Below are 27095 nucleotides of genomic sequence, written 5' to 3'. Positions count from 1 at the left end.
ATGAAAGAGTATATGTTTATGGAGGGACGCATATATACGTCCCTGGTTTGTGTCTGCAATTTGAAAATTTGTAGAAATTTTGCGACGAAAAGCAAAATCAGAGACGTATACGTCCCTGGCAAAATGCATATAAACATGATAAAGTGTTTTTTAAAATACAAAATAACATTTCAGCCTGTAAATGTATATACGAAATCAAAGCGATACCAAAAGTGTACATGTACAAGCGGATATAAATTATTAAATCCATAATTAGAAGCAAGTCCTACCGCATAGTACCACATTTTATATTTTCTATATTCACAATTGTCAATTCCTATTACATGTATATTCGTAAATTGTATTTAAATTATGACTTAGAATTGTTTTCATATATTTTTTTTCTCAATAAATCTTTACATAAGAAAAAAACGATAAATTCGCACTGTTAAGTTAGATATGTGTATGATCTACTATGATTATAATTATATTACTTCACTTTATTAACTTTACTTTGTAAAAATATAAATGTATAAGGTAAAAAAAAAATAAAAAAAATTCCATAATATCGTACGTGGTACTTAATTATTTTTCCACCTCAGTAAAAAAGATATATAGCAAGAACCCGAGATTTAATGAGAAAAGAGTATACATGGTTGTTATATATTATGTCTCTGATTTAATCTGTGTTTCCAAAATACGTAAGCTACCTTTTTGAACTCCTTTTTCTGAATTCTTATGGAACAAACATGATTTACTATATTACCTAAATACTATTGCCCCCCCCCCCCCCCCCCCACTACTGCTACATAAAAGGGTATTTTGTTATTATGTAAAAAAGGAACCTTTTTTTGTTTACTGGAATTTTAAATGTTTTCCTTTTAAAAAATAATTAAACCCAGAAAGAAAACCCATTTCTAAAACCATACAATAATATGCCCAGACAGATTCATACAACAAAAGCCTTTAAAAATTTTGATTGAAGAAAAAAAAATTATATAAGAGTTGTCGTTCGTTGTTTACGACGATAACGATTGCTGGACATGTGGGTCGATGATCAATGTATACAGTAACTTAAAGAGCTAAGTTAACGGAGAGTTTGTACGTAAGTATTTGTTCTAAAAATTGATGCCACATTCACATATATTGCAATATTGCAGTCATCTTGATACTGAAAGTTAAGTCATTTCCCCCCGTTGTTTTATCGAGGAAATTCGATCGCAATAGGATACGTTCAACGTGGACATACAGTACAGTGAGGTTGCCTTTACCGAATCACTAAGTAAATTCGCGTTGATAGTACGTAACCAAGCCCGAGTTAAATTCATAATACAACATTGTTTTATTGTACCATACTTGACTCATAACATCATATATTTCTTTCCCAACAACCAATGATTAAACAAAAATTATCGCTGTACTTTGATGAACTATGTTTTCTCCTTTAGCGGATCATTTTCTCCATTACCGAATCACGTGATATACAGCCGATTATTTTTTGTTATGGACAGTGTCGAAATATTTTTTTTAAGTTTTAATATGCTTTAAAGCATGAATAAGAATAATATAAATGGAAAGACTAATAATTTTTTTTCATTTTGAGCGAAGTGTTCATTTTATTGAACCCGACAATTCATGAAAAAATAACAATGAATTCAATGGTAAAAAAATGACTGCATGATTTGTTAACTTTGATCCACCAATTTATTAAAAATCATTTAGTTTTTAGTCATTGTAAGTCATCAATATTGTTAATTCTATGAGACACATGTATATGAACATCTTTTCATGAAATTACAAAGAAATATACATGTAAATGGATCGAGAGAAAAACGAAATACGACACACGAGGGTTTTCCCAAAGCATAGACAAGTGACGGTATTCAGTTCATAGAACTCACAGAATGATGAAGTTTGTGTCGCAACGGGTTTAATTTATTTGCAATGAAATTATGTGTCGATATTTATTAAATACTGTATCAGATTGGGTTTTTATAACATATATGTACTAAATCATAGATTTTTCATGCGGAGCAACGACACTAAAAAAATAAAATAAAATAAACATATAGAAACTTTAAGAATATCGCGAGGAAAATAACTCATCGAATAAAAAATTTAAAAAAGAAGAAAAAAATGAATTTAAATTTCTGCATTGTTTTTTTTTAATTTATTCAAAAAAAATTTAGCCATTCCGAATTTTTTAAAGATTTTTTAGCACGTACGTCACAGTTAGAAAAGTTGAAGTTAGAATACATAACGGTAACTAATTATAAAAAAAAGGTTTTAAAAGATCTATAGAAGCATATCCTAGGGCGATTTTAAAGTAAACAAAATAAAAAACACAAAATTGCCTAGAAATGTGTTTAGTGATTGTATAGTTAAGCAACCAAAAAACAAAAACAGGACCCAGTATTGACATCCAGCAAAAAAAAAAAAAGAGAAATGGAAGAACAAATACCGGGAAGATAGACGTTTTGAATCGGCGATCATTTGTACTATGAAATATTTTAAAACAAATCTAAAAATGTATAGTGGATGACTGAATGTGCAAGCTGGATAGGTGTTCAAGGAAAATAAATATTTTCAGGATTGACCTGTACATGTATGGAATCGGCGATCGTTTGCCACGGTACTTATGAAATATTTTTAAAACAAAATTAAAAATGTATGGTGAATCTGCAAACTGGATCCATGTTCAAGGAAAATTATATTTTTAGGAAATAAACTACTAAATGTCATCGAATAACGAATAACTTTAATTTGATAGGCATGCCGGTTTTTAAATCAATAAATATCCGTATTAATCATAATCAAATGGAAAAATGTTCTAGAAAATGGGAATGAAATGTGTTTTTAAAATCTTTTATTGTTGTTTCTCGTTTTTTTTTTTTTATTGAAGCAGATGTGCAAATAATCGTAGCGGTATCAATTAATTTTGACATGACCCCTCCGTGATCCCCGGATCTCGGTGATTCGTTATTGGAACCCTGACTACCCACAACATTATAGCTAATATAATTATTCTCTGATTAAGAAATTGTTTGACGCTTTCAGTGCTTGTAGACAGATAATTTTATTAAACATCTGTACCAAATATGCTTACATACAATGAGCCGTTCACATCAGAGCTCAACCGAAAAGTGAAAGTAGTCAGCTGCACGCATGCTTTTTGTCTGCGTCTTCAAAAAGCTTGTTCATGTTTGTTTAGAAATTACGACATAAAACAATATAAAATTTAATAATTTCATGATAAATATTTAAAACAAGAATAACTCTACATAACAGGATATGTTAAGTTAAGTACTGAACCTTTAATAGAAAAATACAGAATTGTTTATCTGAAAGTGATTCGTTAATGGAGACGATTCGTTAATGGCAACCTCCCCAAACAGAAAAAATAGCCTACGGGATCATATCAATGGCTTGTGTGTAAATCATGGTTTTGAGATGATTTCGGTATAGGAAAATTTCACATGCAAATGAGTTAATGGATCATGATTCTAGGGTGATCTGTTAAACTAAACAAATTGCAAGAAAACCATGGTCCTGGTATGATCTATTGTAACTAACAACTCATATCAAAACCATGGTCCTGGTATGATCTGTTGTGACTAACAACTCGTATCAAAACCATGGTCCTGGTATGATCTGTTGTGACTAACAACTCGTATCAAAACCATGGTCCTGGTATGATCTGTTGTGACTAACAACTCATATCAAAACCATGGTCCTGGTATGATCTGTTGTAACTAACAACTCGTATCAAAACCATGGTCCTGGTATGATCTGTTGTGAGTCACAACAGTTCATACCAGGACCATGGTTTTGATACGAGTTGTTAGTCACAACTTGTGACTAACAACTCGTATCAAAACCATGGTCCTGGTATGAACTGTTGTAACTATAACAACTCATATCAAAACCATGACCTGTTAAAGGACAATAATACAATAATTTCTTAAAGAAAAAAATGACCACTTAATTTATATTTTGCAACAGACAATTATATACTTTTAATATTTGAAATATATTGTCAATTACCAAATATGAAAAATAGTATACATATATGTCACATGAACTGTATCGTTAAGCCATTATAATCTGAATTAGAACGCAGGATCAAAGTCTTCCATAATTTAGATGATAATTATACTGTTATTTCAAACTCCTCTAGCAATTATTACATGAATTGTTCAAATTAAAATATTATGTATGCATTTCAAAACCTAGCTGCAGGTCTGTAGCTCCCGGTCTGAACTAATGATACATGTGCATCCATGCATTAGTTGCTTGCTTCACTTGATAAATCACTTGATAGTGTATTGTAAATTAGTCTTTATAAAATATTATTTACCTCAAGTGAATAAGAATATATTCCCCCAAAATACTTCCATAAATTCACTTTATAAATATGCCAAGATAGAGCAAGATGCCCAACAATAACAAATTTTCCTGACATGTACATCACATTTAGGCTCCAAGATGAACATTCAAAATTTGCAACTCAACTTCCTGTTGTGCAGAAATCTTAATTCTTAGTGGTCAGTTTATCTGGCAATTAACGAATCATTTCAAACGCATGCTCTGTTGCCTTCTAAGATAATAGCACATACCAGAATCACAAGAAAATCATAGCAGACTCAAAACCAAGAAACAAACCACATCAGGATCATACTTCCTTATTTGTCACCTATGATTTGGGTATGATTCATTTAATGGATCATGTCTAAATCATAGAACAAAATCATGAATTTGTGATTTGGATATGATTTTTCAGTGATTTTGATATGATTTCTTAAGAAAAATTTTTGTTTGGGGATCACTGTACTGTAGTCATGATAGTGGAGGTTTGACACATATGCCATAATTATCACCCAAACTTTGATAAATATCAATGGCATTGCTGATATGCCACTTCGATATTTTTCGTAGATTAAAATGAAAAAAAAAAACACCAAACAAACAAAATCAAACCCAGGCCCCGTTTACCTGTTTACAAAAAACGTAAGTGTAACACCTTTAAACACCCCACCCCCCGGCTCTAATCGCTAAATTAATTAATGGCAATGTAATAATAAAGTAAGATGAGTAAATGGATCGATACACTTATTCTTATATTGCTTAACGTTAATTAATAAAGAATTTTGCGAGGGATATACATTGTACATAATCAGATAATGTATAGTATTGTATATTAAAGTAACTTACAATATAAACTGAAAATTTAATTACCCATGGGTAATAAACCCTATGGGTGTGTAATAACATTTTTCCTACAATCTTTGGCTGTTATTATATACATAACTGTTCTGTTAATCATTGCATGGCTACATTATATTATATTGTATTATAACGTAGAAATCAGTATGCATGCATTGTTCAGTTCCGTTGTCCAAGTGTGACGTCAAATGATTACATCGACATCTACTTACGATTAAAAATGCAATATGATAATTAATTTAATAACAATTTAATTACCAGTATATACATTATATTCCAACTGCTGAACAGGTAATCTTTCATTTCTGCAATTACAATTAAATCATTTGATAATATTAATTTTTTTTTTTTGTAGCTAAAGACTAAAGACTTCATTAACAGAACTGGGCTAATTGTGTGTTAGTTAATGAACCCATGGTTTAGCTGATAACATAATCCTAGCCAAAGACTGTTTTTTCAGTAATGTCCTCTAAGAACCATATAACATTTTCTTCAGGTACAGTATGATGGTGAATTATTCTTTTGACAATTTTGTTATATCTCCATCCCAATTTTATCGAAGTACCGGTACTATTGATTAATGATAAAACCTAAGAATGATATGCTATAAGAAATGTAGTCAAGAGTCGAGATTGTCACAGAATTAATCTCCAGAGAACTTTGAATGTTTATTAGGTTTCAAAACATTATGTGCAATAATGGACACCTGTAGAGAACAGAAAGTCTTTGTGTGGGTGAGAGAGAGAGAGAGAGAGAGAGAGAGAGAGAGATTTTGATAAAACCATAAATTTTTACATGTAGGATAATGTTTAATAATTTAGTCATCCCTATAACCTGGTCACCTGAGTCGCTCATCGGTGTGTGTTTTGCGATTTGCATCATTCGTTGTGTGTGAACAATTTTACATTTTTAACTTCTTAAAATTAACTACAAGACCAATTGTTACCATTTTTGATGTGAGGCATTTCTATGGTAAGAGAAATCAAAGTTGTGAAATTCATGGCTCTACCACCCCTGGGTGCTTTAGGGCAGGACCAAATATACAGTACTAAAAAAAAAGTGAAATTTTCAAAAATATTCTTCCATACTTCCACACATGTTGGAAAAAAACCTAATGCATTGCAATGATGTCCATAAAACACTCTACCAAATTTGTGAAATTTATGGCCCCTTTGTATCGGGGATCATTGTGATGCTAGCAATTTACAATAATCCAATTGCTTACTGTACATTTTTTTTTTCTAGAATGAATGTATATTTTGTACTTGTTCAAAATATATGTTCTAACGGTTAAGGGTCTTTAGACTCTGAATATACCAAGTAAATGATACATTGACTCTGAATATACCAAGTAAATGATACATTACACTAAGTTAATATTCAAATGTTAGAAATGATTTGTCATTTAAATTTTTTTGCCTCTAGTGAGCTTCTGAGATTGCTAGCTAACAACTATACATGTAGGTCTCAAGTTGGTTTTGTAATGAAGCATACCTGAGATCCTGGTTAATCTGTGCCCTTTTTAATCCTGGGAAATGTTGTGTTTCATTTTTCTGTTTTCATAATTGAGTTTGTTAACTTCAATCATTTTTATTTTTCATTCAGTGTATACAACGGTGTTCTAGTTGCTTAATATTGGCATTGTTTACAATTAAGTAGGACAACTAGAGCAGAGTCAATACCGGATACATAAAACACTATGTAAAATTAAAGTCAAACCAATATTGTAAATTAATAGGATTGTGACATACTTAGTGCTATAGATAATACTTTGACAATTTTCAGGCTGAGATAAATTAAATAATAGTTCATTTAGAGATAATTATTGACCATTATGCCATATATGCTAAAGATATTGCTTGTAACTTTACAACAATTTTCAGGTTGAGATAAATAATATTTTATTTAGAGATAATTATTGACCATTGTGCCATATGCAAAAAATATTGCTTGTTTTCTGCATCACAGAATACACGCATGAACTATGTACAAAATCATCATTACGTGTGACTTGTAGTTCATCATTAACTTGTACTTCGTCATTAACTTGTACGTCATCATGAACTTGTAGTTTATCATGAACTACAAATAGTTAGTAGACATAGACATTCCAAAGTAGAATTCCAAAAGTAAGCTAATAACATGACCTTCTGTTGAACCAGAGCTTAAGCTATGAAAGAACTACATGATGCAAAGCATGAAACATGGATAATGGATATTGGTTGAACTTTCAGGGATATGTTTTCCAATAAATAAACAACTTGATCAGATGACGCATTATGTAACCTTTTAAAATGTCATGAAGGTACAGATTAATCATGTGTACTATTTTTCCACTAGCTACAAGTATTCAGATTCTTGGATACTTTGATATTGGGCTGTCACCATGTTTTTTTTTAAAAAGTTTTTTGTGGAGGGGGAGGAGAGATAAAATGAATTTTTAGCTCATATGGCTTGTTGCTGAACAGCCAGTGTAAATACAATGCTTCTTATTAACTTTATTGTGACTCAAACTTCAATTACATCATACTAATCCTTTTACAGTAATAAATCACTTCACTAATGCTGGTACACATTTTTTACTCCAGTTCCCAGAACTTATTTGACAAGCTTTAAAAAATAATAACCAACGATTTGAAGTGCATATTAATTAAGACTGATTAATTTAACACCTGACGACATATTTTTAAAAATTTTTAATTGTGATTCACTTACACTTTTTAGTGCATGCACAAAGCAGGAAAACAGAAATGTGCATTTATATTGTATATTTATTCCATATGTTCTGTTTTCAATTACATTTCTCTTCAAGTTGATTTATTTAATTCATTGTATATACAATTTCATAAAATCTCAATATGCTGCTTTCAACATCCTTAGGTTTGATTTAAAATGTCATTTGATTGAATTCTCTTACAAGTTTTGCTTTGATGAAATTAAATTTTTTATTTTACTGGTACATATACTACATGTATCTGTAATATGATTATATGAAGCTCCTTGAAATGTTGATTTCATTTAATTATCTTTGCTTCCATACTCTTCTGAATCAAATTTCTTTATTATATAAATGAAAATAAAATTATATCACTGGATTGTGGCCTCAATTCATTAACACCTACAGTTTTCAAGATAGGAAGTTGTTGTTTTGCAAATCATTTGTACATACATCAGAGCTGTGCATATTACTTGGATTTTGATTTTTGATAATGAGATGAAGTCAAGGGGAGCTTATGCTATACCCCCAGCGTCGGCGTCCGGACCTGGTTTAAGTTTTTGTTGCAGGTCCTACATCTAAGCTATTACTTGTCCTATCTTCCCAAAATTGCATGGATGATGCATCTGGACCTACTTATGGACTTGAAAACTTGGATGCTGAATCTGGGTCCTGAATTTAAGATGCTGGAGGAGGTTAAGGTTTTTGGAGCAGGTTAAAGTTTTTGTTGCAGGTGCCCTTTGATAGCAATATCTACATGTAAGTTACTGCTGGTCCTTACTTTACCAGACTTGTATGGATGATGCATCTTATGATACTGATGCACCTGACAGGCTTGAATGCTGAATCTGAGCCATAGGTTTCGGATGCTGGAGGAGGTTAAGGTTTTTAGAGCTGGTTAAAGTTTTTGTTGCAGGTGCCCTCTGATGATTATATCTTAGTTACTACTTGTCATAACATAACCAAACTTCCATTGATGATGCGTCTTATGATACTGATGTGCCTGACAGGCTTGATTGCTGAATCTGAGCCATAGGTTTCGGATAATGGATGAGATTTAGTTTTTTGGAAGAGGTCACATGTTTTATAGATGATAGCTTGCATAGTTAATTTAACTATATTATAAATGAAATGCAGAGGTAGCTTCAGATGCAGAGCCTGATCTCCATTATCAAGGATGCTAAAGAAATCTCCTACCTCACTCAAACCTGCTTGATAAATAGATGTGTTTGTTGTTAAATGATATAACATGATTCCTATGATATAGTATTGTATGATATGATACATTATTGTTTAATTAGATACAATATAATATCATATGTTATATTGTAAAAATATATATATGATATTGTATCATTTTTTTTGGATATTTTATGATATGATATTGTATCATGATATTGCAATATATGATATTGTATCCTAGGATACAATATTGTATGTTATATAATAGTGTATCATACAATATTGTATAATATGATATTGGTTTCTATAATATAGTATTTATCACATGAAATTGTATTATATGATATTGTTATATAATTATATAATATAGTATCATATGATATTGTATAATATGATATTGCATGGTTTATGTATTTATCACATGAAATTGTATTATATGATAATGTTATATTATATAAGATAGTATCATACGATATTGTATATTGTTATACTTTCATGTTAAATACTGAAATCTGATTGGTTAAGACGCAGTTAATAATATTTACTATTACCCTCAGCGTTAGCAACGCACTTGGCAACGGGTAACATTAAAAAATGTTACATGCGCGAAAGTTATGCGCGTACGGTTCGCTGTAGAATTCACGTTATTCCTATATAAAAGCAGTAAAGTTTTCTTAAAAATTTTAAAAAAGACATTCAGTATAACAAAATAAATAGTGCCTGTTTGGGAGGATAACAGTTGAAATTGACACCCCTCGAAAACCATTGTCAACCTCCGCTTAGCGTCGGTTGACAATGGTTTTCTCGGGGTGTCAATTTCAACTGTTACCCTCCCAAACAGGCACTATTTATATAATATGATATTGCATGGTTTATGTTATAAATTTTTATATCACATGAAATTGTATTAATATGATATTGTAATATATATTATTGTACCATATGAAACAATATGTATAATATGATATTGTTTTATATAATATTATATAAATAGTGCCTATTTGGGAGGGTAACAGTTGAAATTGACACCCCGAGAAAACCATTGTCAACCGACGCGAAGCGGAGGTTGACAATGGTTTTCAAGGGGTGTCAATTTCAACTGTTATCCTCCCAAACAGGCACTATTTATTTTGTTATATTGAATGTCTTAATTTTAAAGAAAACATCACTGCTTTTAGATAGGAATAAGGTGAATTCTAAGGCAAACCGTACGCGCATGATTTTCGCGCATGTAACAATTCGTAATGTTACCCGTTGCTAAGTGCGTTGCTAACGCTGAGGGTAATAGAACATATTATGAACTGCGTCTAAACCAATCAAATTTCAGTATTTAACATGAAAGTATAACAATTAACTTTATCACATGAAATTAAATGTATCATTTGATATAATACAATGCTGTATCAAATTATATTGTATCATATGATAGTCACAGTCAACGCAGTCAACATTTGTTTTGTTATATGGAGAAACAAACCAAAATTTAAGAAAGTAATTGAAAACAGATCGCCGTAATTTTCTCAGCTCAACAAAGAATTCACGAATTCAATTTTGTGCAAAGTTTATTTCCAAAATATCCTCAGCATCAAACGGTCACTGGTGATATTCGACCGCCCGTAAGAATTAACATACAGATGTTCTACCTGATTTTACTTCACCGTAATTCGCAAATCCTTATATCCGTTAAGATAGCAAACCGTTGCATTGCACGTCCGTTGTTTACTTGCCTTGACTGACTGTCTATTATGACATCACCTTGTTTTGGAGTCGCGAAGAGTTATTTACGTCATCGTTTACGAATCAACAAATCAGAGGCGATTATTTGAAATAGAGGGAATGTTCTCTAGATATTATTCCTAGCCGGTCAATATCAAAAAAAATATTGACCAGTCAATATTTTTCGGACGAGCTTATATCACAGTTATTGACTACTTGTCTATATAGAGTTATATAGTGAGAATATACTACTGAATATAACAATGTATTTTATATCATTTTATTGATGAATATTGTATCTTATAATACTGTATGAAATTTTTTAACAGATGATATATATACAATATTGTGTCAAAACAGTATCCATGAATATCCAAGATCATAAAGTATGATTTTCATATAATATGATATAGGTGGTCTCATAAAGGTGATGTCTCATAAGGGTGATGCCTCGTCTCGGTGAGCTTTGTAATTTGTGATTACCTATGTTTTAAAAAAAATAACAGCTTTGAACTTAGTCATTTTCTTGCAGAATATTGCATATTGGGTACCCCTAAAGTCCCCTATTGTACGGATAACTCCTCCTACAGTTTTCGAGATAGGAAGTTGTTGTTTTGCAGATCAATTGTACTTACGGTATGTTAGAGATGTGCATATTACTTGGATTTGATTTTTGATAATTTTTGAAAAAAATACCAGCTGTTGAACTTGGTCATTATCACGCAGATTATATTGCACATAGGGTACCCCATTTCTCTGGATGGGTTGACACAGGGTTGACACATGGACTATGAATACTGTTCACACAAAAAAAACCTCCCTGTTTGCTATCACATTGACAATTTTTCTCTTGTTTAGAGTTTTGCATTAAAATTTTTCTCCTCGTCTACCCGGTCTTCTCTGGAGGTCATAGTTTTAGAAACATTAATAAGGTGGTATGGAACACCTGCCGATATTGATTTGAATAAATGCACAGGTGCTTGAGGACAAGCACCCCCCCCCCCCCCCAAGATTATAGACCCCCGGGACTAATTATTATATTTTTTATTAAATTATCCTTTTATGACATATTTCTAATCTAATTTATGCATTCATTGCCCAAAATTACCTAATACAAATATTTAAAAAAAAAATCAGACCCTCTACATATATAATACATAATATATAAAGGGGGGGGGGGAGGGGGGGTCGATCCTGTCCTCAAGCACCTGTGAATAAAAGTACATTAGGATCAATACACTGTTGAATCACATATATTCATTGGGTTAGAATTTCCTTGATTTTAAACCAAATAAAGTTTTGTTTGGATTTAATTTAATCTTATCATAATCATTTAAATGTATCACACATCAATTGTGCACTGTAAATATTTGGCGTGTACGATATTTGGCGGAAATTAGTTTTTCAACAAGCTGGCGTAGATTTGAATGTGACTATTCATATAGATATATGCATGGCATGTAGGGATGTACTTGATTTAACGAAATCTGCATTCCGCCAAAAGCGCTATACAGAATACACAGCCCATTGTAGTACGTTTACAGTATTTATGAATACTTTTGTTTACAGTATTTATTAACACTTTTGGTTAAAAATTCATCTGGGATTATATTTTGTTGATTACCAGTAATACTGCCAAAAAACAACAACAGTACTTTCCCACTTAAGAATTTTCAACTTTACTATAGATGACCAAAAATTATATTAAAACAAATTTAAGAAAGGGAAAAATTATTAAAAGCCCAGCATGATTTGAACTTATGACTCACAATTTCATAGCCAGCTAACGATCAAACTGATTACGCTATGCTTTAATTAACAATTTTGGTGGTAAATAGTTGCATGTATATAAAATTATACCAGATTTCATTGTTTATTTTGATAGAAAGTAAGGTGAGTCACGATATGGAGGTGTCCTATACCACCTCAAATCCACAATATATTTGAAAGAGTTTACGTTTAACTTATAGCTTTGATAGTTAAATTCGATAAGCTCGGCAGATGATGTTTTTGAAAATACTCAAACCCTATTTTACTACCGGGTATTTACTTCGGATTCCATCTTAAAAACCCACTCATTGTCTGAATTTATAGTTAACTCTATATAAAGCTGGACAAATGGATGAAATTGAACAGAAGTGAAATTTTTGGTCACAAAGTGCTATGTTTTTGACTGCAAAGAATTTTTGTTAGAATATTGTTTAAATCAGATCATTTTCCATTTGCAAGTTAATTACTAGTGTTATTAGTTACATAAGTATTTATCACAGATTGTTTTGAATATGATGTTCTTTTTATTAAGCAATTTATATGCAAACAAAAACAAGGCCAATATCCTTGTTTACGATACAAACAATTATATTAGTCAACTGATGAGAAATAATGAGTTAATACCGGTAAATTACAAGAATGAGAATTATGTTAATTAAGTTGTTTAGAATATATAGTTATTTTTAAATTTCAGGGTGTCTCTCGATCTGCACGATTTCTTCCAAATACCTCCATACATTCCTAGAAATGAGCAATCCACTGAATTGAGGTTTGTTGTCATATAATCCAAAAGACGTAGCTATGGGTGACTGGCGGCCATTTGTTTATGGAGGGCTGGCTTCCATAACAGCAGAGATAGGTACAGTGCATAAATCTACAACTAAGATCAGCCATGTTGCAATGTTTTTCAAAATGAGGAGGGGGGAGGGAGATTCATCCAAAAAATCTTTACAACATATCTTAAATCATGAAAATCCTAATTTGGGGGCAGAAGGGGATATGAAAAAAAGTGGGGGAGGGGCAACTTCATGATAATTCAACTTCCTTTATGTAAATTTAAGAGAAATCTTTGTAGAAAGAGTTAGTGTGTGTAGTTATTTCTCTTGCATGATGACCAAATGAACTTATTTAAAATACAGGTACTTTTCCCATTGACACAACAAAGACTCGGCTTCAGATACAGGGCCAGAGAATTGATGCTCGTCTGTCTGAGCTACGATACAGGGGGATGACCCATGCCATGTTGAGAATATTTCGGGAGGAGGGACTCGCAGCTCTGTATTCTGGGTAAATTTTTATGAATTTGTATGTGTTCTGGGTATGGTAAGTATATTCATGAATTATTGTGAAGCATGTAGGTCACAGCATGGATCATTGCAACCAGACATACCCGGTAATCTTTGAAGGTTTCTTTAATTGTTTGGCAAACCCAAATTAAGCAAAATAAACTCATGGATGTGGGAATTTGAAGAGGAAATATGCATGCATGATTTGCTAATATTGATATTTTGTTGATAGAATATCTCCAGCTATACTGAGACAGGCTACATATGGTACCATCAAAATAGGAGTTTATCAGACATTGAAATCCATGATAGTAGAAAACCCACAAGGTATATATCATAATATTAACATGAAGTAGAGTATCCTTCTTTTAGCATGCCACTTTATTATTCAGATTTACATTCCTCCCCCTTACGTGATCTTCGCCCAAGTAGGTCACCCCAGGCTCCTTTCCTGGCAGGGGTTAACCTGTCAGTTCCAGGGTTTAGCATGGCACCAAATTTAAACAAATGGGAAAAATATTGTCAGATCAGACTGGGATTTGAACCCAGGAGACCTGAATCTCTTGCCCTACCAACTGAACTATTTGGCAAAAGTAATTGAACCCTGCAGTCTGAGTGTCACCCATCATCTTTTAACAATGTCTATGTAAAACAATAGTAGAATAATTAATGCCTAAATGGGGAAACAAAGTAAATAAATTTTTGTCAAATCATCATACTAATTGATGAAAACTGTGAAGTCTGACACAGTCAGGTGCGTGCTTCACTGGAAATTATTAAAAATCTGATTAGTTTAGACGCAGTATAATCTGTTCTATTAACGTCAGCATATAATTAGCAAAACACTTGCCAATGGTTAACACTACGAATTGTTAATTGCGGGTACAGTATACGTGTACGGTTCGCCGTAGAATTTACGTCATTCCTATGTAAAAGCAGATAAGTTTTCTTTAAAACTAAGACACTCAGTGTAATAAATTAAATGGTGCCTGTTTGGAAAAATTATAGTTAAAATTTGCACCCCTCGAAAACCATGTACTGTCAACCTCCGCTTCGCGTCGAGTGACAATGGATTTCTCAGGGTGTCAATTTCAACTGTTATCCTCCCAAACAGGCACTATTTATATAATGGCAAATACACTGTTGAGAACTTTTTTTAATGCAAGAAACAGTGGATAAATATTCCAATAAACATGTACATTAAAATAAAATTAAGAATATTAAGGCATTTTGACCACCAAGTGTCCATTAGGAGGTTGGGTGGTAAGGAAATTGCCATCAGATCCTTCCAAAATTTTTAGATATAATTTGTTTCGCTACAAACTATCTTTTAATTACCGGTAGTAAAAAAAAATCTACGGTATATATTTTAGTTTTGAAATATGAATATTTTGCTATATTTTTATACAGACTAGCTCTCATTCAATGTCCATAAAGAAGGTCACCATAGGACTTTGTCATTGTAAGGGATTAATACATTTTACATCATAGATAGTCCTTCATCATTTTGAATTTGAACATTTACATGTAATCTTATCAATGGCAAACAAGTTAAAGATTTATATGCCATATTTTTTAATGCTATTTTTGCTACATTGGTTACTCGACTCAAACTTTGTCAGTGTAATGATCTGTAGAAAAGAAAACACTGTGACAAATGTGCAAGGTTATTCATTGGCATTAATTAAATATATTTCATCATTTTATGAAAGGAGAAATGAAAATGTTTTCATGCTTATTTATGAACAATTCACGGAAGTGTAAATCTGCACTTTACTGGGGAAAAAGTAATCAAGACAGACAGCAAGGGGGAAGAGGAGTGACAGAAAGTTTGTTTACAAAACAAATACATGTAGTAAAAATACTTTTTTGACAAAAAAAATATTCCTTCAAAACTTTCATTGAGAAAGAATTACCATCTGTCATCAGCAAACCTAGAGACTACCATTTTAATTTGTACCTGCAGATCAGAGAATAAATAAAGAAATAAATAAATAAAGAGTGTCAGTACATGTATTACCAATTATGGGTGTGTGCATGGCAATGCACTTTGAAAAATTACGCACTTTGAAAATTTTTTCAAAGTGCGTTAATTTTGGGACCAAGTCAACGCACTATGAAAAAAATGATTTTTTTCAAAGTGGGTTGATAACGTCGATATTAACACACTTTGAAAAAAAAAATTGTTCACAATTTGGTCGAAATAATAGATACTTTAATATACAATAAATACATTTAATTGGATTAGCCTTGTTTAGCTCAATGGGATATGTTTGAAAGAGAACCCAATGCATTCTCAGCCATATTGACAAACAGTTTTTCGATTAGAATTTTTTCTTCTCTCATAAGCTTATGTAGTTTGACAATTTACACTTAAAGAACAACTTGGGAGATTTGAATTATCCAAATATGACATAAACTGTATTGCTTAGGAACTGCCTTTTCCTATTCTTGTGTATGCAGCTAATTTACTTCTTATCTGGTACATTGGGTTATGCCAGAAACAAAAATGATTTATATATATTGATAATGGAGATCAATGTATAGTATATTTCAACCAGCTTCAGTTGCATGTGATAGGTTAGTTATGTTTATCAAAAAACAATATGACCTTTTAGAACATCAGTGCGAGAAAAAAAACCCCAAGCCTTAATGCTTATTTTGAAATTTATAATAATTTAATGTTTGTCAATGTAACTTTTTTTTTTAAATTGAAGTGATTTATTTGTCAATGATTAAGAATTTCAAAAAAGGGTTTATGTTGAAACACTTACAGACTCTTTATCATACCATTGGAGAAATAATTGTTTGGCCAGTTTGTTTAACAATAACACTGTTTAGTTTACAACAAAACATAATTATTTCTTTTTAGTTCTTATATGTTTACTTCAAGCTGATGAATATCCCATGGTTTGGAAATACAGATTAGTGATAGTGGACCTTCTTCCTGTACTCAGTTAAATGGCTTGTCTCTTTTGTTAATCTCAACCCCCACCCCCGTTCTCGAAGACGGTAAATTAGATTCACTCTTGTTAACTAATCATTATACAAGATGTATCATCAAATTTGAAATTCCATTCCAAAACTTGTGTTATATATATATTTTTTTTTCAACATGTGTTAAGTGTCTCGATACTAATAAAAAAAATGTTGATGTACCTTCATAACGCACTTTGAAATTTTTTTTTCGAAGTGCGTTCACCTGGTCCCAAATAAACACACTTTAAAAATATAATTTTTAAAGTGCATTGCTTTAGTCTCAAAATTAACACACTTTGAAAAATATTTCAAAGTGCATAATTTTTTAAAAGTGTATTGTCACATGGGTGCCCCTTCACTCCAAACATTAAAATGCCTGTTATTCTTTCTATTGTCAATGAATACGTTAGCCTGCTACCAGCATGCTGATCATGCTTTCACATCAGGTGATCAGGTGTTGATGAATATTGAATAAAACTGGGGCATTTACTGACCAGGTTAGATAGTACAAAAGTTAATTCGAAGTTATATATATTCAATATATATATTAAATATGCTTAAATTAAATTGTTGTCAAACTTATTTAGATCGTCACACTGATAAAAAGTGAGTCTCGTTTTTAAAATAACCAAAACAGCGTTAAAAACGGCATATATAGCTTCTAACAAATGAAATTTCAATGTATTTTGAGTTGTGATGGAATACATGAAATGGTTTGGAATGATCATGCACTTTTAACTCCCTTGTTTTTCACACACAACCATTTGTCACTAAATTAGTAGAGGGGGAAAGTCGGGCATGGCAGACAGTAAGTGGTATCAACTGTAGCATGTGTTAATTAATTTCTTCAGTTGTGTAAAAGATGAAACTATTAATGTGTGTGGGTGCCACATTGGCACTTGTTTTAACATTGGGTCTTTATCCTTTATTGTAATGATTGTTTAAAATTCTTTATTTGCATTTGATTGGTCCACATAGCTGCAGGTCTGTAGCTCCTGGTCTGAAAAAAGCAATCGGATGGATGACCCCAGAGCTTCAGTTCAGAATGTGTTAAAAAGTTGCAATTTACGGCACAAAAAAATTCACTTTAGATCTGGACTGATTTATACTATTTCTGAATACACTCTGTCTCTGCAATAAAATCCTTGGGCAGTTTACTACTAGTATCATCACTTTACATGTCTCTGATTTTCTTTAATTTAAACACCATCACCAGCTCTGTAAAGTGATGTCACAGTGGTGCAGTATGTTTACATGTAAAAGTGGCAGCTCTCGATCTGCATTTGAGTTTGACATACTTCATTTTCAGATGTCAGTTAGCATGTTAAAGAGAATTTTTTCAGCACGGGAGCTACAGACCTACAGCTAATAGACAGAATAAGATTGTTCTAAACATTGTACACCCCCTCCCCCCCAAAAAAACCCCACCAAAAAAGAATGAATCTAAAATATGTATCATGGATAAATCTATCAAGTAGTATTAAAAAGAAAATTTTTATCTTTAATATATATAACCTTTAAATATGACAAAAGTGGACCGTCACTTAAAAAACTACATGATTATTCTAAAAAATTCTCAATTCAGAAGAAATTCCTATATGAGGGTGTTTGACTCTTAATTATTTTTTTTAATACATATATCTACACTCACAATGTAACTTAATTGAAATTAAAAAAAAGAAGTGGTCTTTGAAAACCTACATGTATGCTGTGTCAACTCAAATCCGTATTTTCTCCCTCGTTTCACCCCTCCCAAAAAACTTATTTATTAAATCAAAGTACTGAAGTACTGACGGGAGTTGATTTTATTGATTATCATTTATTTTACAATCATATGATATGTGATTTTTGATTTTGCATGGCAAGTAGTATCAGTAATCCAAATATTTCTGAGAAATTGTATGGATCCAGGCAAGATTGAACTCTAGTCTTGTTCAACCGAATGCTCGTCTGTCTCCGTTTATCTTCGACAAACAAGAAAGACTTCTGTTTTGTCAGATATTAACAGGGACAGCCGAGCGTCTGGTTGAACGAGACAACATTGAACTCTAGCGTAGGAATACATATGACTTCAAAAAATATCTAAACTATTTGTACCATTTAAAATCTTACTATTTTCATGTTATTAATAAATAAGTTTTCTTGAAAAACAATGCTTCAGAATACATTACATTGAATTTCATCTATTATTTTCAAGAACTAAGTGTTGTCAGCAGTATTGATTTGTGCTTAGGTCCAAACACTGTTTCACTTCCGGTTTGCCCAAGTAAGTGCATAGGAGAGTTGATTAAAATCAACTCCCAAAATGAAACAAATTTTTAGGATTTGTGTGTTTCTTAAAAATCGCCTTTAAATAGTAATTTAATATACAAATAAACAACTACATAGAAAGAACAACAGTATTACGGTAATTAATCTCAAAAACAACGAAAGTTTTACTTAAGAATGTATAGAGTTAATTTTTAAAAATCTTCTTCTCGGAAACTAATCAGCCAGATGATTCTTTATAATTGTTAAGACTTTGGCCCAAGGAAAATTCTTCGGCCTCACAAGAAGGTTCAGAGTTTGATGTAAGTTTATATCCCATACTGTAAATTCCTAATTAAACGTTAGGAGTTTATTTTCGCGTAGAATCGCGAGAAGCACCCTTCACAGATTTTAAAATCTCACCATTATTTTCTGAGAGTTGAGAAGCATAAGAAATAAAAAGCAAAGTTCTACGTTCGCGATTTTATATTCTCGCGATTTGATACAAACCAGCGGGGTCGTGGAATTAAGTACTTGCGTAATATAAGGAATTTACAATATATAAACAATTGTTAAGGATATTTTTGAGAACTGCAATACTCAACATGTGATATGACTATAAAATCATCCTGTTAGAAAAAGGACTTATGATTATAAACATAAGAATATCCAGGGGGGGGGGGGGATGGATTTTATTTATACAGGATCTACATCTATTATTGTACATTGTCCAGATAGTTTGTGACTCCATGAAGCTTATTTTATCATACCTATTGTTCCTCAGGTGAGCGATGTGGCCCATGGGCCTCTTGTTATTCTTGATACTACATTAAGGTGGCATGGGACAGTTTTTTGATACAATTCCTTGTAGCCAGGGGATGTGTGTCTTTGGAACTCTGTAACTAGAATTTCCTCAGTTCCCATTCAGCACAAATACTTTTAATTCACTTGTTATAAGGCTAATCACCAATTTCTGAAGAAAATTACTAGTCAAAACTTGTAAAATTTCTACATACTGGTTTTTATGAGATTTAGACCCTTTCATATTTTGCTAATTTTTCATGATTTTTCAGCTTTTTAGACCTCCTTCAGCTAATTCCCTGCAAAAGGATTGACTTTCTGTGCCTGTTGCACCATCACATGTCAGAAACTTACCGGTGTATAGTTTACAATGTCCCATCCACCTACTTGTCGTGTTATTTTACCTCCCGTCTGTCACTTGCAATTTCACTGTGTAAAGTCAACACAACAGTCATAGCCGCAGTTTCGCATTTTACTTCTGATTCTCATGTACATGTACCTAACATATGGGGCCTACATATTTCATGTCAATTTCAACAAGTGACATCCCTCTAACTAATGATAATCATTAAAAATCATTTCATGAATTTTAGCAACACTCATGAGCCTTCAAGTACAGCAACTCTCAATTTTACAAAAATATTGACGGGTTGTATTTTATCCAAAACTGTCCTTTGCTACCTAAGAAGCTATTTTATATTATTATGCCTCTTTAATAATTCCTTTCAGTTTGTCACTATATATTCAGTGCACATTTATTTTTGCATAGTATACAAAGGGTTTATATATACATTTGTAGTGTAAGCATACTATATGCTGAAATAGCTAGAGCAAGGCAAATGTTTTGTTGGAAAATCTGATCATTAAAATGAATATACCTGGTAGTCAAACTAAGCATCAGTAAACTACAATGGATAATGTCATTGAAGTTACATAAATGTTGAAGATTGATGTCTTTAGTATAGCTGCACTGAATGAGTTGTTTTGGTATGATTTAGACTCAAGTGACCTATGACTGTAATGTCAACTCATTTATATGTAGTCCACATACTGTAATATTAAATCCCGATAAGTAATAATGATGCAAAATGTTATTAAATAGTTGTTTTAAAATCACATTGCGATATTTGAGTTGATGATCAGAGCTATAGTTCATGTACATGTATATATATCAACAATGAAAAGTGCATGATCAGATTCTCTTGACACGTCTTTCAGAGTCCACACTGTTTATCAATGTATGCTGTGGCGTAGTCGCAGGAATCGTGTCGAGTTCACTGGCTAATCCCACAGATGTTCTCAAGGTGAGCTTTATCGTCACAATAAGACTTGAATACAACTGACCAAAAAATGACCAAGTTGTTCATTATTGCTTAATAGCTAAGACAAAGACTGAAAGTCTTAATTTTATATTAATTAGGTCATATCTCAATTTAATAATTAATGAGATATAAGAAAAAAATACAAATTTCTTATTACATTTACAAAAAAAACCAAAACTTTAACTTGGTCATCATTTAAAAAGCAAGATAAGATTTCCTAGATACAATGATGTATATTTGTTTAAATGTACTGAAAAACAGTTAATGTGGTATGGGACATCTGTTGATATTAATGTTGAGTAAAGTGCATTATAATTTAAATACTTTGACCAGTTTGAAATGTTCATTATTTAACCAAAAAAATAGCTTTTGAAAATATTTGAAGAGGTAAAAAATGTAAAACTTCCAGCAGGATTTGAACTCATGACTTACAGATTTGTAGTAAACCCTCTAACTCACTGCGCTACGCTGTTAGGTGACAATGTCCGGAAAGAAACTACTTATATAATTACACTTCATTTTATTTTCTATTTTTGATAAACAGTATGTAACACCATGGAGGTGTCCCATACCACCTTAAGTGTTTTTTTTTGCAAAGTCATCCTAAAATCCCTTCGTTGAAACACAGAAATTTTTATTTTATAAAAATGGTGACATGATAATAAGAATTTTGATACTCACTGGAATGGACGGAATCCAATTTTTACTTTTATAAATTGACAATCTCTCTCTCTCTCTCTCTTCTCTCTCGCTCATCTAACTAAAAGAAATGAGCATATCTGTGGGTATGTGAATAAATATTTTTCTGTGAATTATATCATTGGTCAATCTAATTGAAATTAGAACTTTCATCTGCTTCCTGTTTTTCAATATGTCGCATGTCGAAAAACCGGGTAGCGGATGGAAGTTCTAATTTTAATTAGATTGTTTTATGGTGTATGTGTTTGAAATTTGTCAAATAATTTTTTTTTTGAAAAGACATGAGGATGAGAGTGACAGAGACTTGTCAGAACAAGATTGGTTGAAGATTTTTTTCGTTCTGTTTCATTCAGGTGCGGTTGCAAGCAATGACTGAGATAAAAAACAAAGAAGCCATGACTCAAGCGTTTAAAAGAATATACATGGAGGAGGGCATTAAAGGATTGTGGAGGGTAAATTTCCATGGATATTTTGCAAGAATACATTGTTTCATTAATGCTGATGTGTAGGAAGAGAGAGTAGGATAAGAAATGTCTGGAATTCAACATTTCTAACAGTTAGAATAAGATATTAATTTGCAGGTTGGTTTGGTAATTGAAATGTACGGTAGGACCTCTGCTTTTATTCTATGTAATACATTTTTTTTTCACAGATTGTTTCAAAACCCTGTGTTTTTCAGCTTATTTAATAATTATCAGATATTAAAGAAATTTTCAACACATTTTTTGTACAAGTTTTATGAAAACATCAAAGAAGAAGATTTTAATAACTGAATGTAAGTTTACATTTATATGATTACTTGAAAAAAAAGGGTAACTTGAAATACCGTATACCCGATAATTTCTGTGATGATCTAATTTTCACTTTTTTCGTGATCTTTCATTTGATCGCAAATGAATACGCAGAAATTATATCCTGTATCATTTTCTATAAAAAAAACTTTTTATATGGTGAAAATTTACTGACGCAAAGTAAAAATGTTACAGATTTTCTCCATTGTCGCAAATTTTGTGACACGTGAAAAAACCCGGATATACGGTAGTCTAAAAATGGCCATGAAGATCCAGTGCTAGCTCTTAAATGTTTTCAATGTCATAAATCCAAAAATTTACAAATGTAGACCTTGGATGGCGAAAGGAGTTGAAAATTAAATGTGGTAATTACCAGTATTTACCTCTATTTTTGTTTGCTTGTTTTTCTAATGACAGGGAGTGGTTCCCACAGCCCAGAGGGCAGCTATTATTGCAGGAGTGGAACTTCCTGTGTATGACTTCTCCAAGTACTGGATACTGAAATCTGGATATCTAGAGGATAATATAGGAACACACTTCATGTAAGATTCATTTAAGGAATAAACAGCGATTCAAAAAGTTCACAGCCAGGATATGAAGTTGGTTGGTCACAAGATCAAATCCTGTGAAACCCAAAGGGCTTCTCAGTAGATTTCAACAAATCTTCTGAGAAGCCCTTTGGGCTTCACAGGATTTGATCTTGTGACCAACCAACTTCATATCCAGGTGAACTTTTTAACATTGCTGTTTATTACTTATATTTACATTTGAAAAGGCACATCGCTCACTTTTAAAATTACCGAGATTTTATGTTTACTATAATCCAAGCGATAAGCGCATGCTATGATCATTTTGACGCCATGAAAAAGTTCAGACAGAATTGGAACATTTTCACTATTCTATAGGTATATCTAAGGAAACATATGCATGTACATGTATAAAGTAAAAATGCACATGGCTAAAGAATAATGCCAAGCTATTATGATTCTTTGGAAATTGTAATATGGTATATACATGTATATCCACTAAGTTTAAGGTGGTATGGGACATCTGTCAATATATATGTGGAGTAAAGTACATTATAATTAAAATACTTTCACCAGTTTAGAATTTTCGAATTTTACAATATTTAACGGAAAAAATACTTTTTAAAAATATTTTGAAAGGTAAAATTTTTCAAATCCCAGATGAAATTCTTCTTTTGAACCACTGAGCCAGCTTCAGTCAAACTTGGCATAGAGCATCTCTTTATATTAAGGGGATGTACCGGTAATTTTTAAAAAATAATATGGGACATACTATTTTTCTAGAAGAAATAAGAAAGGATATTTGAAATAATAATGGCAAATTAATGAATAAATATTTGGGGCCATAAAATTTGAAATCTTTATTTGCTGCTTTAAAATAATTTTAAATGATCGAATTATGTTTGCATAATTACATTCTTATGGAATTTATTCAAATATAACATTTATGTTTAAACTTTTAGTACATTTAGTATATTTAACTGCTGAAGAGAATTGATACAGAAAAAGACCTCAGATTAAGGCCATTGATTGGCACTTTGGCATTTGAACAGTGCAAGGTTTAAAATTAGAACTATTAAATTGATTTTGATTTTATACCATATATCCTGTTATTTTCACGTGAAAAATGGGGAAAACGTGTACATTTGCCATGTAAAAATGATCATGAAAAGGCAAAAATTAGAGAAAGGCGTTAAAATTACCGGACATTCGATAGTTTATACCAATACAATTATTTTGGTCCAACATTTAGACAACCAAGCGTCTATCAAATTTTTCATCTCAGAATTGATACTACAATGGCATTTTGAACTAACTGGTCATTTATCCATTAAAATGGTGTACCAGGATTCCCACATTAGAATGAAACATTTTCTCCATTACTGTGCTCAAAATGACCAGGAAAATTGGGCTGGGAAAAGTGAAAAGAATTTGTTTAATGAATGAATTCTTTTTTTTAGATCTAGCTTTTTTGCCGGACTGGCAGGTGCAATTTTTTCAACTCCAGTTGATGTTATTAAGGTTTGTGATTATACCTACGTGAGTAAAAGTAGCAAAGTGGATAAATCATTAACAACAATTGAGAAAGTCTAAGCAATTGACCATATAACGTGAAGAAGTATTCTGAACTACACTACACAAACAAGGTATTTTGAGAAAGTTTAAGTAATTGACCATTTAACGTGTTAAGTATTCTGAACTTTAGATTGGACCAAAATTAAGTAGGGTAAAATTAAGTAGGGTAAATAATTGAACAATTTGATTTGCACACATTTTTCTGACTGGTGAGTGTAAACAGGATGTTTTCATCTGTACTTGTTGTTTTTAAAAAAAATTTCCTGGGTTAAAATGGCACTTACCTGATGTGTTGAAACATAGTGAAACAAAATAAAATCGAAATAAACGTAATTCATACAAACTTAATCCTTTTAAAAACAGTGTTTAGAGGGTTCCTGTTTATATAAGTTCTGTTTATTATGAATTCTTTTAAAAAACCTTGTGAAATATCAGATTGTGCCAATAAACATTTCTCAATGAAATAGAGCCTTTCTGAAAATAAAAGCTTCAAACATATATGATAGATTTAAGGTTGTTAGACATACATTGATGGCCATGAAATACACTTATCTTCACAGACAAGAATGATGAACCAAAGAAATTTGATAGAGAAATCTCCAGCTTCCCAGATCTACTCTTCCTCCATGGATTGTGCATTACGGGTGAGAGCTGATTGTGGAATCATTTATATTGAATTTGTTGTACAGACTCAATTTTCGTTGGATTCGTTGATATTGTAGTTTCCTAATTAAACGCGAGGAATAAATATCAACGTAAAAAAAATCACGCCAAGCATATCTCGCAATTTTAAAATCTTGCTTTTGTTTTTCGGACATTCTTTTAAAAAACCTTGTGAAATATCAGATTGTGCCAATTAATATTTCTCAATGAAATAGAGCCTTTCTGAAAATAAAAGCTTCAAACAGATGTAAACTTAATGAACTATGATCAGAATTAGGCTTTTGTGATTTTATATTTTTGTGATTTGATGCAAACTGTTAGAATTACAGAATTAAGTACTTGCATAAAATAAGGAATCTACAGTACCCTTTACCGGGAATTAACAGCTGAGACGATTTATGTAACTTTAGTGTTTATTCATTGTTCAAAGATAAAAATCAACGAAATTATATCCAAATAAACCTTAAAAAATGCTGATGATCCTTAAAATTGGCCCAAATGAATTTAAATGATTCCACAGTACATTTAGATATGTATCTCATTCATGAGCAAAACTTTTGATTAAATTCATATTAATGTAAAACAATGTGTGCTTATCAGTGAAGTTGTTAGTTGAAATTGCTCTTAAAGATTTCTTTTGTTTGTTTACAGACGATTAAAACTGAGGGAATTCTGGCTCTATACAAGGGGTTCATTCCTATCTGGGTGAGACTAGGACCCTGGAATATCATTGTATCCTTGGTATTAATTTTTGACTTTGAAGCTATGGGAATTATGAATTGTACAATGACTGTTTACTGGGAAATATTCGCCAAGTTTAATTTTGGCCCCTTTTGCCTTCATTGTCTGGGCAAATTCAAAACAAATTTAAGATACCAAAATCAATTAGAAAGAAACACTTGGCAGTTTACATAGTGGAATATCCTCCAAGTTATGTTTTATAGGAAAACATTGGTTATTCTTCAAATAGCGGAAAGGGATGTAAAACAGTAAATAAGTAAGGAACTGTTATACATTTGACCTAATATCCGATATACCTCCGAAAAGCCCTGTTAAATTTTTGATTTCTTGTGTTCTGAATGATAATACATGTACAAAGAAGGTTGTTTTTAGTTCACCTGAGCTAAAGGCAAAAGTGCAAAATTTGTGTACAGTTCATATCTTCTATGGGGAAACGAGGAAGATCTTACTTCAAACTAAGATTGCTTATCATCTGTGAACATATAGATCCATTTAACACTTCTGCAAACTGTTCCACATATTTGAAGGGCATTATAAAAACAAAAACCAAAACATGCGCAAGACTTTATCTCATTTTAGAACTGGATTTATATTAACTGAATATATTCTGTTTTAAAAAAAAAATTTCTGAGCAACTTTGTCAGTTCTTTATGACTTATGAACAACTGAAGAAGGTGAAATGAAGAGGGTAAAAACGGGTGATTCACACCGCCTGAGGAAGGGGAAGTGAAGAGGGAAGAGGGTGAAATATGACAATTCACAGCGGGTGATGGATGACGAGAACAGCTGAAGAGAGTGAAAAATAAGACAATTCAGACGATATAGGTGGTGGATCCAGAAAAATAACGTAGAAGAGGTCATACCCCCCCCCCCCAAAA

The 27095-nt window shown here is 31.8% G+C and overlaps 1 protein-coding gene across 2 annotated transcripts; it reads left to right on the top strand.

Moving 5' to 3' along the window:
• Positions 1 to 971: 971 nt before the first annotated feature.
• On the top strand, positions 972 to 27095 carry LOC128182002 (kidney mitochondrial carrier protein 1-like). 2 transcript variants are annotated; one of them, XM_052850591.1, is made up of 12 exons: positions 972 to 1084; positions 5558 to 5698; positions 13281 to 13445; positions 13726 to 13873; positions 14105 to 14199; positions 21118 to 21203; positions 22274 to 22372; positions 23129 to 23253; positions 24699 to 24759; positions 25374 to 25457; positions 26128 to 26208; positions 26862 to 27095. In XM_052850591.1, the coding sequence occupies exons 3-12, from the start codon at positions 13388 to 13390 to the stop codon at positions 26898 to 26900; spliced, it is 876 nt and encodes a 291-aa protein (XP_052706551.1). In that variant the 5' UTR covers positions 972 to 1084; positions 5558 to 5698; positions 13281 to 13387; the 3' UTR covers positions 26901 to 27095. The 2 variants fall into 2 exon arrangements, with proteins under 2 accessions (XP_052706551.1, XP_052706552.1); XM_052850592.1 differs by lacking the exon at positions 5558 to 5698 and having other exon boundaries at positions 995 to 1084.

Source organism: Crassostrea angulata, chromosome 4, assembly GCF_025612915.1.
Source record: "Crassostrea angulata isolate pt1a10 chromosome 4, ASM2561291v2, whole genome shotgun sequence".
NCBI lineage: Eukaryota > Metazoa > Mollusca > Bivalvia > Ostreida > Ostreidae > Magallana > Magallana angulata.
This window is presented reverse-complemented; position numbering and strand designations above follow the sequence as displayed.

Bases quoted from the DNA above. Each gene is read 5' to 3' on its own strand.
- LOC128182002 (XM_052850591.1), top strand. From the start codon at position 13,388: ATGGGTGACTGGCGGCCATTTGTTTATGGAGGGCTGGCTTCCATAACA. The intron at 14,200-21,117 runs GTATATATCATA...CACGTCTTTCAG, and splicing joins GATAGTAGAAAACCCACAAG to AGTCCACACTGTTTATCAAT. The intron at 24,760-25,373 runs GTTTGTGATTAT...TTATCTTCACAG, and splicing joins CTCCAGTTGATGTTATTAAG to ACAAGAATGATGAACCAAAG.